Source organism: Protopterus annectens, chromosome 13.part0, assembly GCF_019279795.1.
Source record: "Protopterus annectens isolate FY-2018-M chromosome 13.part0, PAN1.0, whole genome shotgun sequence".
In the NCBI taxonomy this organism is placed as follows: domain Eukaryota; kingdom Metazoa; phylum Chordata; order Ceratodontiformes; family Protopteridae; genus Protopterus; species Protopterus annectens.
The window spans coordinates 723,101,170-723,113,820 of NC_056747.1; the positions used below are offsets into that span (position 1 = coordinate 723,101,170).

The following is a 12,651-nucleotide window of genomic DNA, read 5'->3' on the forward strand; positions in this document are numbered from 1 at the left end:
CTAAAGGCATGACAGTATAGCATGTAGTCAAACTGTCTGAATAGTTTTCTAATTCTGAATGGGTACACAGCAAAACTGGTATAAGAACAGGACTCAAACAGCAGTAAGGTTATTAACAAGTCATGCAGTTCATGTGACACATTGTCTCTTCTTAGGCCTTGATTGCTTAGCTCTAGTCAGCATGGAAGTTAGCTGAGCAGTTATATGGTGAATGAAGCCTGTTGTTCGTAATCTACCGTTAATAATTTAACATTCTCAATCACATTTATTTTCTTAATTGAAACATTACACATCTTCCACGAATCAAAACAAGCCCACTCTGTGTGTGCATTGTGTGTGTGTGTGTGTGTGTGTGGGGGGGGGGGGGGGGGGGCTTTCCTAATTAAAACATTTTTTCTGCTGTTTTTTATCTTTGTACTTCAGTGATGTTGCTGGTTGTCTATGATCATTTTTATTTAGGAACTCTGCTTTACTGAACTCATAATCGCAGTCATTTGTAGTTTTGAAAATAAAGTGCGTGTTAAACAACGTGCATCCAAAATCATCAACATTTTGTAAGAATCATATAATCACTGAGCTTACACACACAGTTTTTCATAAGATGTTTTAACATTTCAAGTTACAGGAATTTTCCAACCAACAAATCCATATTCTACTCACCTCTCTTATGTTACAGTTTTCAGTTCTCCATTCTCACTTCCCCATCACTTTGGTCAACATTATGAAGATAATGGACCCACACATTCCATTTAAGGGTATGCATTTGTTCTTTCCCCTATCTAACAAGCTTCCCTCCAACTACTCTATTTCCTTTATAATACCAAGCACATCTTCCTGGGTCATGCTAATCCTTGATTTCCACTTTCTGGTTGCTGCTTTTATTGGCTGCTTACATAATTAGTTAATATGGCTTTCTTATGCCCTGCCAATCTAATTCCTCTACTCCAAGTTAGCATCATCTCTTTAGTAACTCCCACTTCTTTACCCAGCATCAGCCCTAGGGCATTTTGCAATGTGTCTTTAAACTCCATCAGCTCTGCACACTCCTAAAAACATGATCCCAGTTTCCTCCCGTCACTTCCCACACACGTCCAATAGTTACTCTGGGCCTGAGGGGTGACCATCTGCAATCTACTTGAGGTATAAAAATATCTGTCCAAGCACTTCGATGCAAATATCCTGAACAGTCTTGATTTGGTCATGTATTTTGAAGCCCTGCCCACTTCCCCCATTGATCTTGTGTAATTTGTCCACCTAATCATTTTCTCAATCCTGTCTTGAGTTCTTGTGATTAATTTTTATTTTTATCATGGGTAACCCTATACATCTTGTTAATTGTCCCCCTTTTTGTAATGTAGCTTTAACTGCTTAGCCTTAAAGTATCAGGTAATCCATTGCTATCCAACTTAACCCTAGGCCTCTTACCTTTCTTCTTTTCTTCAATTCCTTATTTATTTCTTGCCATAATTTATTGCTTACTTTACAGAAATATACCTGACCAGCTTAGAAACTCAAGGGAACCAAAACATTTTACCTGTGTGTATCGTACTAAAGTTTTATTCACTTGCATTTTGAATGATTTTCTTCTTTGTTTCCTCCCATGTCTCCCTTGCCATTACTAACCAGTCTTTCCTAAGGCATGTTCCTAAGTTCCTCAGAGCACTAGGGGTATCTTACACAGAAATTCACAAGTTGCCCTGCTTTCTCATCACCCAGACTTACCAATAGTAATGGTATTTTTGTCCCATGCATATTTCTGGATAACCGGAGTTCTGTTAATGTTGTCCAGTATCCTCCCTTTTCAAATCCACACCTATCTAGGTCTTTGGTCACATTCTTACTAACCTTTTTGTTAATATAGGAATAAGTACTTTGTACTGATGATTTAATATAGAAATTGGTCTACAGAAGGCAGAATCTGCAAGCTTTTCCCTTTCTTTTGGTGAAACCACCTGCACTACTTTCTTCCTTGATGAAGGGATCTCCCTCCTTTCAAGACACTATTAAATAATTTATTGCATATCTTTATTACAATCATTCCCCAAAGTCTGGATTTATTTGGGTATACTTTCCAGCTCTGTGTCTAACTGCTTATCACCATTTTTATTGCTTCTTCCTTTGTATTTACAGTTAACTGTAAAGTAAGATTAAAATATTTTCCTTTGTAGCACTCCTATTGTTTGATTAAAGGGAAAGACTACATGCGTGACAAGAAAAATTAAACTAATATGAGAGTGAAATTTCTTGTTCATTTACATCTGAAAATTAAGCCTGAAACTCTTACTTTTTGCTCAGACACAGAGCCAATTAAGCCTGAAACTCTTACTTTTTGCTCAGACACAGAGCTGTGGCTCCAGAGCTACACTATTTATTTTGTAGTGTGAAGCAAGTAATTTTTGACTTGTAAGGCACATTTAAATACCCACGTTTCATTTCCCATTATTTTTAATGGCTGTTTGGTTAGAATCAATGACCTAGCCTAATTACTGTGCCCCTCCTAGTCATAGTGATGCAACAGATAACTGCACAGGAAAGAAAATATGAGATTTCACAGAAAAGCAGGCTGAAACAAGTTCAAACACAAAGTGAGTAGAGTAATTATCAAATGGTATTTTATTGTTTGTGACACTTTAAAGTTGGATTATCTGGTGTGTGGTAATCACTGAAAGAATATCCTAGAGGAGTTATTCAAATAAAGGAGAAAATGCATCGTGGGAAATGGTAACTAACACTTGCCCAACCCTTCACAATATTTTTAAATGCTGCAGAATAATTACAGCCTCAATGATGAGGAAGAGGAGCAATGGAGAGGTGCCAGGGAGATACCAGAGGGTATTTGGACAGTATTCGTGAGCACGGAAAAGTAGTACTTAGGCAATCAGTTTATAACCGCAATCTTGGAGCACAAACTTGTATCACAGAGGTTAAGAAAGCAGAAAGTATAAAGAACAGCAGTAAAGCTGAGGGACCCGAACTCCAGGAAAATTATAAAAGGTCCTTAAGGACTTATGGAAATATTCTGGGTATTTTTATGAAAGTCTTTGTAAAGCAGATTAAAATCGGGTGACACGGATATTTTGATGGAAACTTGTACAGTAGTAAACATGGACTTGCCAAACATGGTGGAGTTAGAGGTCCAACAGTTAATTGTAAATTTAGAGGAATAATCAATAAAAAGGGTAATAGGCACCCTCCAAAAAAAAAGAAAATATTTTTCATCTTAACTTGGACTTTCCTGTGTTACTTATGTCGCTGCATCCATGTTAGTGGCTGTTATTATTTTCTGATTTTCAGGCCATTTTGGATATAACAAGAGGCCGCAATGCTGTGTGATGTTCTGTTCCATAGTTAAGGCTTTTGCCTCAGTGATGTATACAGGGATGCAAAAAAATTTGTCAATATTTGATTTGCATTTTTTCTACTTGCATTTTCTGTGAATTGAGGCAAATCTGTGAGTTGAGGGATGGGTGATTAACATGAAAGACACTCATCTTAACTCCACCAACTAGTACCTATTAATCACTTTAGTCACATTTCTTATACTTGGGCATTGAATTATAACTACAGTTTGAAAATAACTAACTCAGCTAAATTTTCAAGACTGACTTTCAAATATTCCTTAAAATGGTGTATAAAAATTTGGCAATCACAATACTGTTTTAAGGTAATGGAGACAAAGAGCCACAGGAAATGATCCACTCATGACAGAGGTGTCTCTTTGTATACATCAGGGAGGCAACAACCTTAACTACAGAATAAAATCACACAGCATGGCAGTCCCATTTCAGGCCATTTTGGGTATAACAGATTAAAAAATAACCTTTTACATTGATACAGAGACATTAGTAATACAGGAAAGTTCAAGATAAGCTGAAAAACATTTTTTCATGTTTTTTTCCTTGGTGAAGCAGTTCTCCTTTAGATACCTGTTTTTTCAATAGCTAAATAGGGATGCACCAATTCCCATTGCCGATCTCTTTTCTTAATACCTTAACCTTTACAGGTGCATGATCAGCTATTATAATCAGAGCTACCTCTGTTCCCCTCAAATAAATGAGCATGTTCTTGTATTATATAATATCTGTCTAATCTGGCCCAATTTGTATACCTGTGGGAATGGTTAAATAAATTTCACCTGTGCTTCTAAGGCTACTGCTACATCCTGTATCTCAAATAATGTCATATGCTTCTTTAAGAATCTAGCCTGTCTTTTAAAAAAAAAAAAAAAAAAAAAACGATCCTCTAACCATAATCTCCATCCCTTCTACAGCCACTGGCAGACCCTCATTGTAACTGACCATATTCCGGTCTCTCCTTACAATTAGGATCTCTTGCTGAAAGCTTATTTCCTCTGACAATGTATGATCATTCTTAGTATAACCAATGTCCGTTGTTATGCACATTGTGTTTGTTTCAAGTGTGTGATTTCTGTATTACATGCTTTTAAACATTTGTGTTGAAGTACTAGTGAGGAGCAGAGCAATGAGGAGATGAAAATACATTTCCCACCAACATCACAGCTGTCACTTGTATTTGTCACCATCATGATCGAAAACTGTAGGTGCTGACAACCTGTGGAATGTAGTAATGGCCGTTCATTAGTGCTGATACAGTGCCATCACCTAGATGTGTGCAGAGCCTGGATAGCCTTGTTATTAAATGTGCAGGTCTCTTTTTCATTAATGAGGAAGACAATGGTATCATAGAGTAATCTATGGCTGGCAGTAAATCAGTTTCTGTTGCTGTTTCTTCCAGTAATGGTATAGAAGGTTAGATAAATAGAGGTATAGATGCAAATGGTATGCTCACAGAGGCATATCACTAATGGCCTGAAGTTATAAGTAGTCTTCGAAATTTCAGAAGAAGCTGAGAACTTGCTTCCTATATTGATGGTGATAGTACTGCACTCCAAAGTCCAATGTTGTTCATGGGAGCTTGTTATAATCCCTGTCATTCATGCTGTGTGTATGCCATCTTTGTTTTATTTCACTCAGTTATGTGGGTGATGTAACCCCCTCAGAAAGCACTCTGCCTCATCTCTGGTTTTCAATGGGATCAGGGTGGAATATGCAGGTTGGGCACACACCACACCCAGAGGGAATTGCTGCATCACCGTTCCCCTCCTCAGTCAACTCCAACAGTGTCCAAGTTTCTATTCATTCTTGGGAGGTCTACACTGTAGTTATAGCTTAATCCCTCTACACCACAGAGGTAGATAAGGGTTTAAGTCTTAAGGCAGTTTTGTGTTTTTTTAATTGAACTTCAGGAGCTGTAGTCCTTGTACAGTGACAAGTATTTTTTAATAAATGTTGTAGACCCTATTGGACAAACCATCAGCTGCCACTGGTGCAACACTTCAATCTTGGGTGCCAGGAGTTGCTCTTGCCTCCCCTGGACATAATATAAAACCCTCCCATTCACTGAGAGGAGATGAGCCACCCCATTGCAACCATAGGGATTTTTTATTCATATGCCCTACCTACTTCCACACCCCAGTGCTGGACATGACATGCAATGGTGTAAGGCTGTTACACATGAAAACATCTGTTAGTGTACACCCCAGACGTTTTGTATGCATGGGATGCATACCCCAGTACTCCAAGGCTACTATTCCTGCTTATGACCCTTCTCCCCCAGGATAGGTGAACCTGTAAAATACTATTACCCTCCTATCTCTCCAGTTGGCTCCTCAAGTACCAAGCTTGCTAGTTGAATCCAGGTCACCTGCGACAGAGTCGGGTCTCTGTCTCTCCACAAACCATGGAACCAACATCTGTCATTATAAACTTTTAGAAAATTAAACACTGTGTTCTGTAGTTTAAAACTACATCAGAGAACATTGTTCCTGGTGTTACAGTGCATTTCTCTTTTCATACACAGAGAAGAACAACATTTCCTAAAGAAAATGGTAAGTGTAAAACCTCCAAATTAGGGCACTGCTGTTATCAGACTTGGCAGACCTGCTGTGCTGCTGCTAATTAGAGTGGAATTGATGACTAGTTAGAGTCATTGCTGTTGTGGCCTGTATCTCCATCCTCCATCCAATAATTAATTACCTGCCAATAACCACCAGCTAGACATCACTGCTTAATTGTCTTTAAATTGTAGTACTGCTCTCTAAAACGAAGGTTGTGAATAGCTCAAAGAACTCATAGCTGTAGCATTTCTGTAAGAATCAATCACCATTGTATCCTCCACACACACACACACACACACACACACACACACACACACACACACACACACACACACACACACACCTAAAAAGAAGGTACATCATTATGATGCATTTTCCAACATGTGTTCTTTACTTATTAATTGTGTAAGTAGCATATAATGCTACAGATTTTCCCCCCCTTTTTTGTCTTTTGTTAAGGTCATATCCAAACTCAGGAAGCATGCTGCATCTTTGAATTAATGTCTTCTATGCAGGTTAACCTGTCCTAATTGCTTTTTATCTAAATGTCACTAAGGTCACTACTAGAATATGTCTCTGAGCTGTCAGAACTAATGCAAATGTTTTGTCTTTTGAAGGTAAAACAAATTATGGAGGAAGCAGTCACAAGAAAGTTTGTGCATGAAGACAGTAGTCACATCATCGCCTTGTGTGGTAAGTGATAAATTATAGTAGCCAAATGCTGAACACTGACATTGCAAAGAATGCATTAGTATAATCCTTGGAGTAATAATTGAAAATAGACATGCAGAGTGGACATTCTTGTAAACTCTAGGTTAAGCATGGAAAATGCTCATTAGAGAGTCCATTATTATAATACCTGGTGTGAACACTGAAAATGGATGTTGCATAGGAGTATAGAGGGAAATGTACAACATTCTGAGCAATCAGCCTGTATGAAATGTTTGGATAATTACTCTGAGCCCAGAGTTATAATGATTGGGAGGTAGTTAGGGTGCAGGGAAAAGCCTCTTTGACCTGCTTTTACTACAGGTTGGTTTGGAATTGATGCTTTTCAGTTCCAAACGTAAATATTGTACTAGGTGTTGATACTAATCACGCTGCAGTAGCTTTAGTTGTATGGATTATATCCTGCCAAGGATATAACAACTTACCAGTCTTCCAAAGCCTTGAGCTTCTTCCACATGCTCCCAGGCTGATGGTTGCATGAGCTCCTAAGTGCAGAAAAACAGCAGCCTGGGCATCAAAAGTTTTAATACTTTCTGCCATTAGAGAGCACTCCTCTTCCGGGCTTCAAAAGATCGGCAGTTAACTAATTGTCTTTCATTTCTGGTCAGATAGGTACCCTTTGGGGGGAAGAAAACTTCCACAATACTTTATTTTCTGTGAAATATGTAATGATTGTTGTGAATAACTATTTTTTGAGAAAGATTGTGTGTTTTAGGGGACTCTCTTGAGACTGGCTGGTCTGACAGACTGTGTACTTTCTTTATTTAACTTTTACTGTTTGTGCTAATTTTAAGCACTTTTTTGTGGAAAAAAATGTGCTTATTTTGTGGGTCTGAACTCTGTTTTACTGGGGCAGAAGCATTTGAGGAGTTTTATTGTGTATTTTGCTTGTGCACACTACTTTTGACAACTTCTCTATCACCAGCTCGCCATAACTGCACTAACCAGGAATCGGGCTCCATTTTTGACAGAACCATGGAACAGCAAACCAATCTAATAGTTCTACCATCCTTCAGACTCCAGAATAAGAAGACTTGCAAGGAACCCATGCCAGCAGAGCTCATCCAGTCTATGCATCCGCTGCTGGTGGGTGACTCTCTCAGTGGCCATTACCAGTTCCTTAAACCATTCACTTTTTTTCCTGTGGATCCTCTGGTGTAGCCTCTTCAGCCACCATGATCCAGGGATCAGCCACATCCTCTGCAGCTATTCAGGTGTGCTTTCCAGGTAATGTAGAGACATTCTTGTCAGTCTACAAGGAGAGTGCAGGGAGCACATCCCTGTGTAGCTGGCCAGAGACCTGGTCCCTGGAGTGAAGTTCTACCCATGAGTTGGCCCTCTTGGGAAAAAAAAAGACTGAAAGTAAACCTTTATCTTCAACCAGTTGTTCTTTCTAGATAAGGAAGAGTTTATTAGATTGGCTAACAGCTTGTTGCAGGCTTTATAACCTTTGAAATGTGATGGGAATTTTTGTGCAAAAAAATAGTCAGTGCCTTAATTTTCTGAGGATTAACTGTCTGATTGTCAGGAAAGGGAACGGGAAAGGACATCTTGTTTTTTTGCTGAAATAACTGATTCTGACTGTGAGGAAAGTGTTTCATCAGAGTCTCCTGTGGTGGAATTTTTTTGGTACTTGCGTATTATCGCAACGACATTCGTTACACGAGAAGCAACTCATTTTCAAGCCCTTCTTCTGCTGACATATGTTGGCAAAGTTACTTGGCAAGTGTGTGCTACTGTAGTGTCTGCTATTAGTGACTTTTATCTCAACACATTTAGCTGTAACATATTTTACCGCTTTCAACCCACTCAGTAATACGCAAGTACTGGTAGCTCTCGACAGTCGCCCAGTTTGTAAGACAGTTTGTAACAGCAATGTGTTAACATCTGTCCCTATTTTCAGGGACTTTGACCCACAATTATTTTACAATTTCCACTGATTTCATCTAGTAACAAATTGAGAGGTATGCGAAGAATAGCAAAAACCAGCTACAGTGCTTGTTACATCAGTGACTGCAGTTGTTATGGTGCCTTGCTTGCTGACGGTGGTATTTGTCTTGTGTTTCTTTCATTTTACTTTACCTAGGTACAGCACAGCAGTAATTAACCCATGCAACACCCATGTAGATTCAGCCTGCGAATGTATATTTCTTTTGACAATATTTAAAGGAAGATGGATCTCAACACTTACAACCACACACGTAAACACAACGTGGGTTGAGTCGTTTGTACCGAAATTGTGACAGTTGAGGCTGCTGGTCTTGGTCATATGCAAAGTCACATCTTTTATTATTGAAATCATCCAAAACAGTCAGTAGTTAATGTTTCAGTCAAAATTAATTAGAAAACTTTCTCAGAAAGTGGACAACTTATCGAGCGGTTTGCAATGTGGTTGTGATAATACGTACCATTTTTTTTATTTTCTGAAAGCGTTTATAGGATGAGTAATATGTTTCAATAGGAATATACCTCTTTTTCCAGCTTCTTTGAAGAGATGATATAATTTTTTGAAAGTTGAATTCTCATATCTTGCTGCTTTTCTTCCTATATTGCCTGTTTTGCAGAAATATATTTTTACAAGTTGAATTTCTTCAGGCTGCTGCTGTTCCTCCTATTTTACTAGCCATGGAGAATGTTTTTGATATGGCCTGCAATATGCCTGACAATGAGCCTGCAGCCCCTAAAAAGAAGACGAGCTGCTTTATAAAGTTCTTCAGTCTTACAAATATTTTTTCTCATTCAAAATCTGGTCTTGCAACAATTTCTGTGTCAAATTCTGCTGCAATAATACAGCTGGTTAATGGTGTCCCTCCTACTCTGGCAGGGATGAGAAATGTTTTGACAGATTTGGGACGAGGATTTATTCTTCTGTCACTTCAGCCGTTAGAATTCTAAATTATCAGGCTCACATGTTAAAATATCTGTTGGCTGTTTTGACAATGTCAGGAACATCACTGCCAATTTTCCCTCTTCTGATGATCAGTCTTCTTTGAATTCTTTAATTGCTTCTGTATCCCACGTAACATTGCACTCTTTAAAGTGTTCTTATGATTGTGCTGACTCTGTATCCAGGACAGCAGGTTCTGCTTCTGTTATGAGCTGTTTTACAGGGTTCCTACACAGAAGTTTTCTGTAGATGTTACATCTGAAATGTTGAATTCTCCTTTGAATAAGAAGGGCTTGTTTGGTCCTTTTGTTACTCAGGTACTTAAACAGTTTGATGCATAGCTTTCAACCTCTTAGCACAAGAAATCTGGACAAAGCCAACAATAATGGTGGGACAAAGGACTACAAATAGGGGTACATTTTAAATATTGCCTTTTTAAACTTGGATCATTGGTAGAGTAAAAAGTTGTGTGTTAACATCCATTTTCTGAAGGACATGAAGTATAAAACTCAAATGACTGTCAAAATTTAGTGACTTTAGTTTTCAGTGATTTGCTAAGAAATACCCACAAATTTTATGAGGAGCAGACCAAAAGTGGCATCCAAAAAATCTGGACAGTTGAAAGGTATGGTTTGATGAAAGAGGGGGCATTGATTCAGGGGGTTTACTCAAAATTTTCAGCTCTCCTTCTTTGTTTGCTAGAACGTTTTCTACAAGCTTAGTTTCCTTTTATAGAAATCAAATTAGCATCACCCAGCATTCTAGTAAGCAGACATACAAGAAAAAGAGGCAGGAATCTTTAAAGAAAAGGACAGTCCAATAATACAGAATGGTTGTTGCAGCATTCTTCTTCCCACTACGATTCCCTTGAACATTCTCAGAATTTGGCTCTTCATCTTCCTTTTTGGTATTAATTTGTTTCAGACAAATAGGTTCTAAGAATTTAGTAGAGTTACAGATGGGAGTGGGAAAGGCTCCCTCCTTTTCAAGGGATTCTTCCTCATCCTCCAAATCAGACTTCCCTGTTTCCCCCAGTCATCAATTGAAAACTTTCTGTGGGTGTCATAGAAACAGTTCAACCACTTCAGTGAGGAAAAATGGTTTTATACATGAATTTTCTTGGTGTCAAAGAAGGGCTTCTCTTTGAGAGCATTTGTAGACCTGTCCTTTCTCAACCTACTTGTGAAAGTTTCACAGTTGAAAATGTTGTCTCTTCAAACTTTACCTCTCATTCCTCCTCTGTTTTTTTTTTTTGTGAACTCTAGAACTGAAAGATGTTTGTCATCACATTCCTATTGCCACAGATTTCAGATTTGTTTTTCTTTCTGTGTCTGGGTTACATTATCAGGTCTCTGCATTACCCTTTGAGTTATGTACTGCGCTAAGGTTATTCACAAACTATTTTCTGTGATAGCCCATTATAGACTGCAGGCTATTCACATGTTCCCTTATTTAGGCTACTTACATATCTTTGCAGAATCATTACCAAAGTGTCAGGAGTCCCTTACATGGGTAAAAAACAAAACTGCTTATCAATCTAGGATTCCAGGTCAACATTCAAAAGTTCTCCTTGATTCCTTCCCACAGGATAATGTTCCTGGAGTGTCTTCTGGATGCCCCCATGTAAAAGGCATTCCTTTGTCAGGAAAAAGTAGACCTGTATCTGGAATTGTTTGAGTTTCTACAATCGGTTTTGGACTTCTACAGTAAAATACCTCGGGATTCTAATGTTCATAGCTTCTGGGATTCTCATGATTCCTTTGGACGATTTACATATAAGAAAAATTCAGTGGTTCCTGAAAATAGTATGTTCCCAGCATCTTCACCCCCTGCCATTTTAGATTCCATTGCTGGGCTTTGTGAAAAGAGGATTGCTTTGTTGGAGAGGCAACCTTGAATCCAGGTCTTCCTGTTTCCCTAACTATCCCTACTCAATCTGTAACATACATGGACTGTTGCATGGAAGTGGTGTCCATGGGTTAAAAGTGCAAGGTCTATGAAACAAACAAGACAAGCCAAAGCACATCACTGTGAAAGAGATGGCTATTATTCATGCTGTCAATTCTCTGCATCATCTGTGGTCTCCAGAGCTACTTCAAGTGATCAGAGACCATATCACAAGGATGTAGTACATAGGCAAACATGGGGGTACCAGATCTTACCCCCGAAGCAAACTGGCAGTGATCACTTCAGCAAGAACAATTCAACCATTCTTGATCCTTGAAGCTTCGTACATTCTTTCAGAGCAAAATGTTGTAGCAGACGAGCTGATCAGGATTAGGACAGACCTTCACAAATGAAAACTGAACGAAGGGGACTACCAGGAACTGGTCCAGTTTTGGGCAACATTTCAAGTAGATCTGTTTGCCTTCTTTCATACCAGACAGCTGCATAAGCTTTGTTCCAGGATACCCTGAAAACAGCCCTGGAAAATGGTCCTGTTCTCTTTCCGTTGAATGGGAATATACTGGTATACATTTCCATCCTTTATATTGATATCCAGGGTCATTCTGAAGACTCAGAAGGACTCGAATCATTGTGGTAACTGTCTTCTGACTGAGGCAACAGTGGTTCTCTCTTCTTATGGAATTGACCAAGGGCAGTTAGCACAAGCTGCCACACACAATGCATCTATTCCCACAAGTCAAGGGTTCTTTGATGTATCACAGCCTCAAACAGCTACAACTGACTGACAGAATATTTCAATTTTGATACCTTTTAGGTACTTTTTTTTCTGAGGACATTCAGCAGATGCTAGAGGAGGCAGAAAGACATACTACTAAGAAACCTTTTATTGATTAATGGAAATATTTGCTAGTTGATGGCACTTTAAGAACCACGGCTCATATGGGGTTATTTTCCTCTGACCTTTCATTTTCCTCTATCAAGATTCATCTCTTGGCCACTTCGGCATGTCTGCCCATGAATGCGCACCCCCTTTTATCTCGGTCTTTGGTCAGGCAGTTCTTGAAAGGGGTGTTAATATCTGTCTACCTAGAAAACAGGTAGCATCTACCTAGGAACTTAACTTTATGCCAAAAAAGGTAAATTTACATCCCTTTAAACTAGCTCATCAAGCTGATTTAAGGTTAATTTCTTGGAAAACAGTTTTGCTAAT

At 38.7% G+C, this 12,651-nt stretch overlaps 1 protein-coding gene across 2 annotated transcripts in view; it reads left to right on the forward strand.

Moving 5' to 3' along the window:
• Positions 1 to 12,651, forward strand: part of SGSM2 (small G protein signaling modulator 2) — a 1,814,022-nt gene that overhangs the window by 328,546 nt on the left and 1,472,825 nt on the right. For both annotated transcript variants that reach the window (XM_044054411.1, XM_044054410.1), the window contains exon 2: positions 6,535 to 6,610. In XM_044054411.1, coding sequence (XP_043910346.1) covers positions 6,535 to 6,610 — 76 coding nt within the window. The remainder of the gene's footprint in view (positions 1 to 6,534; positions 6,611 to 12,651) is intronic.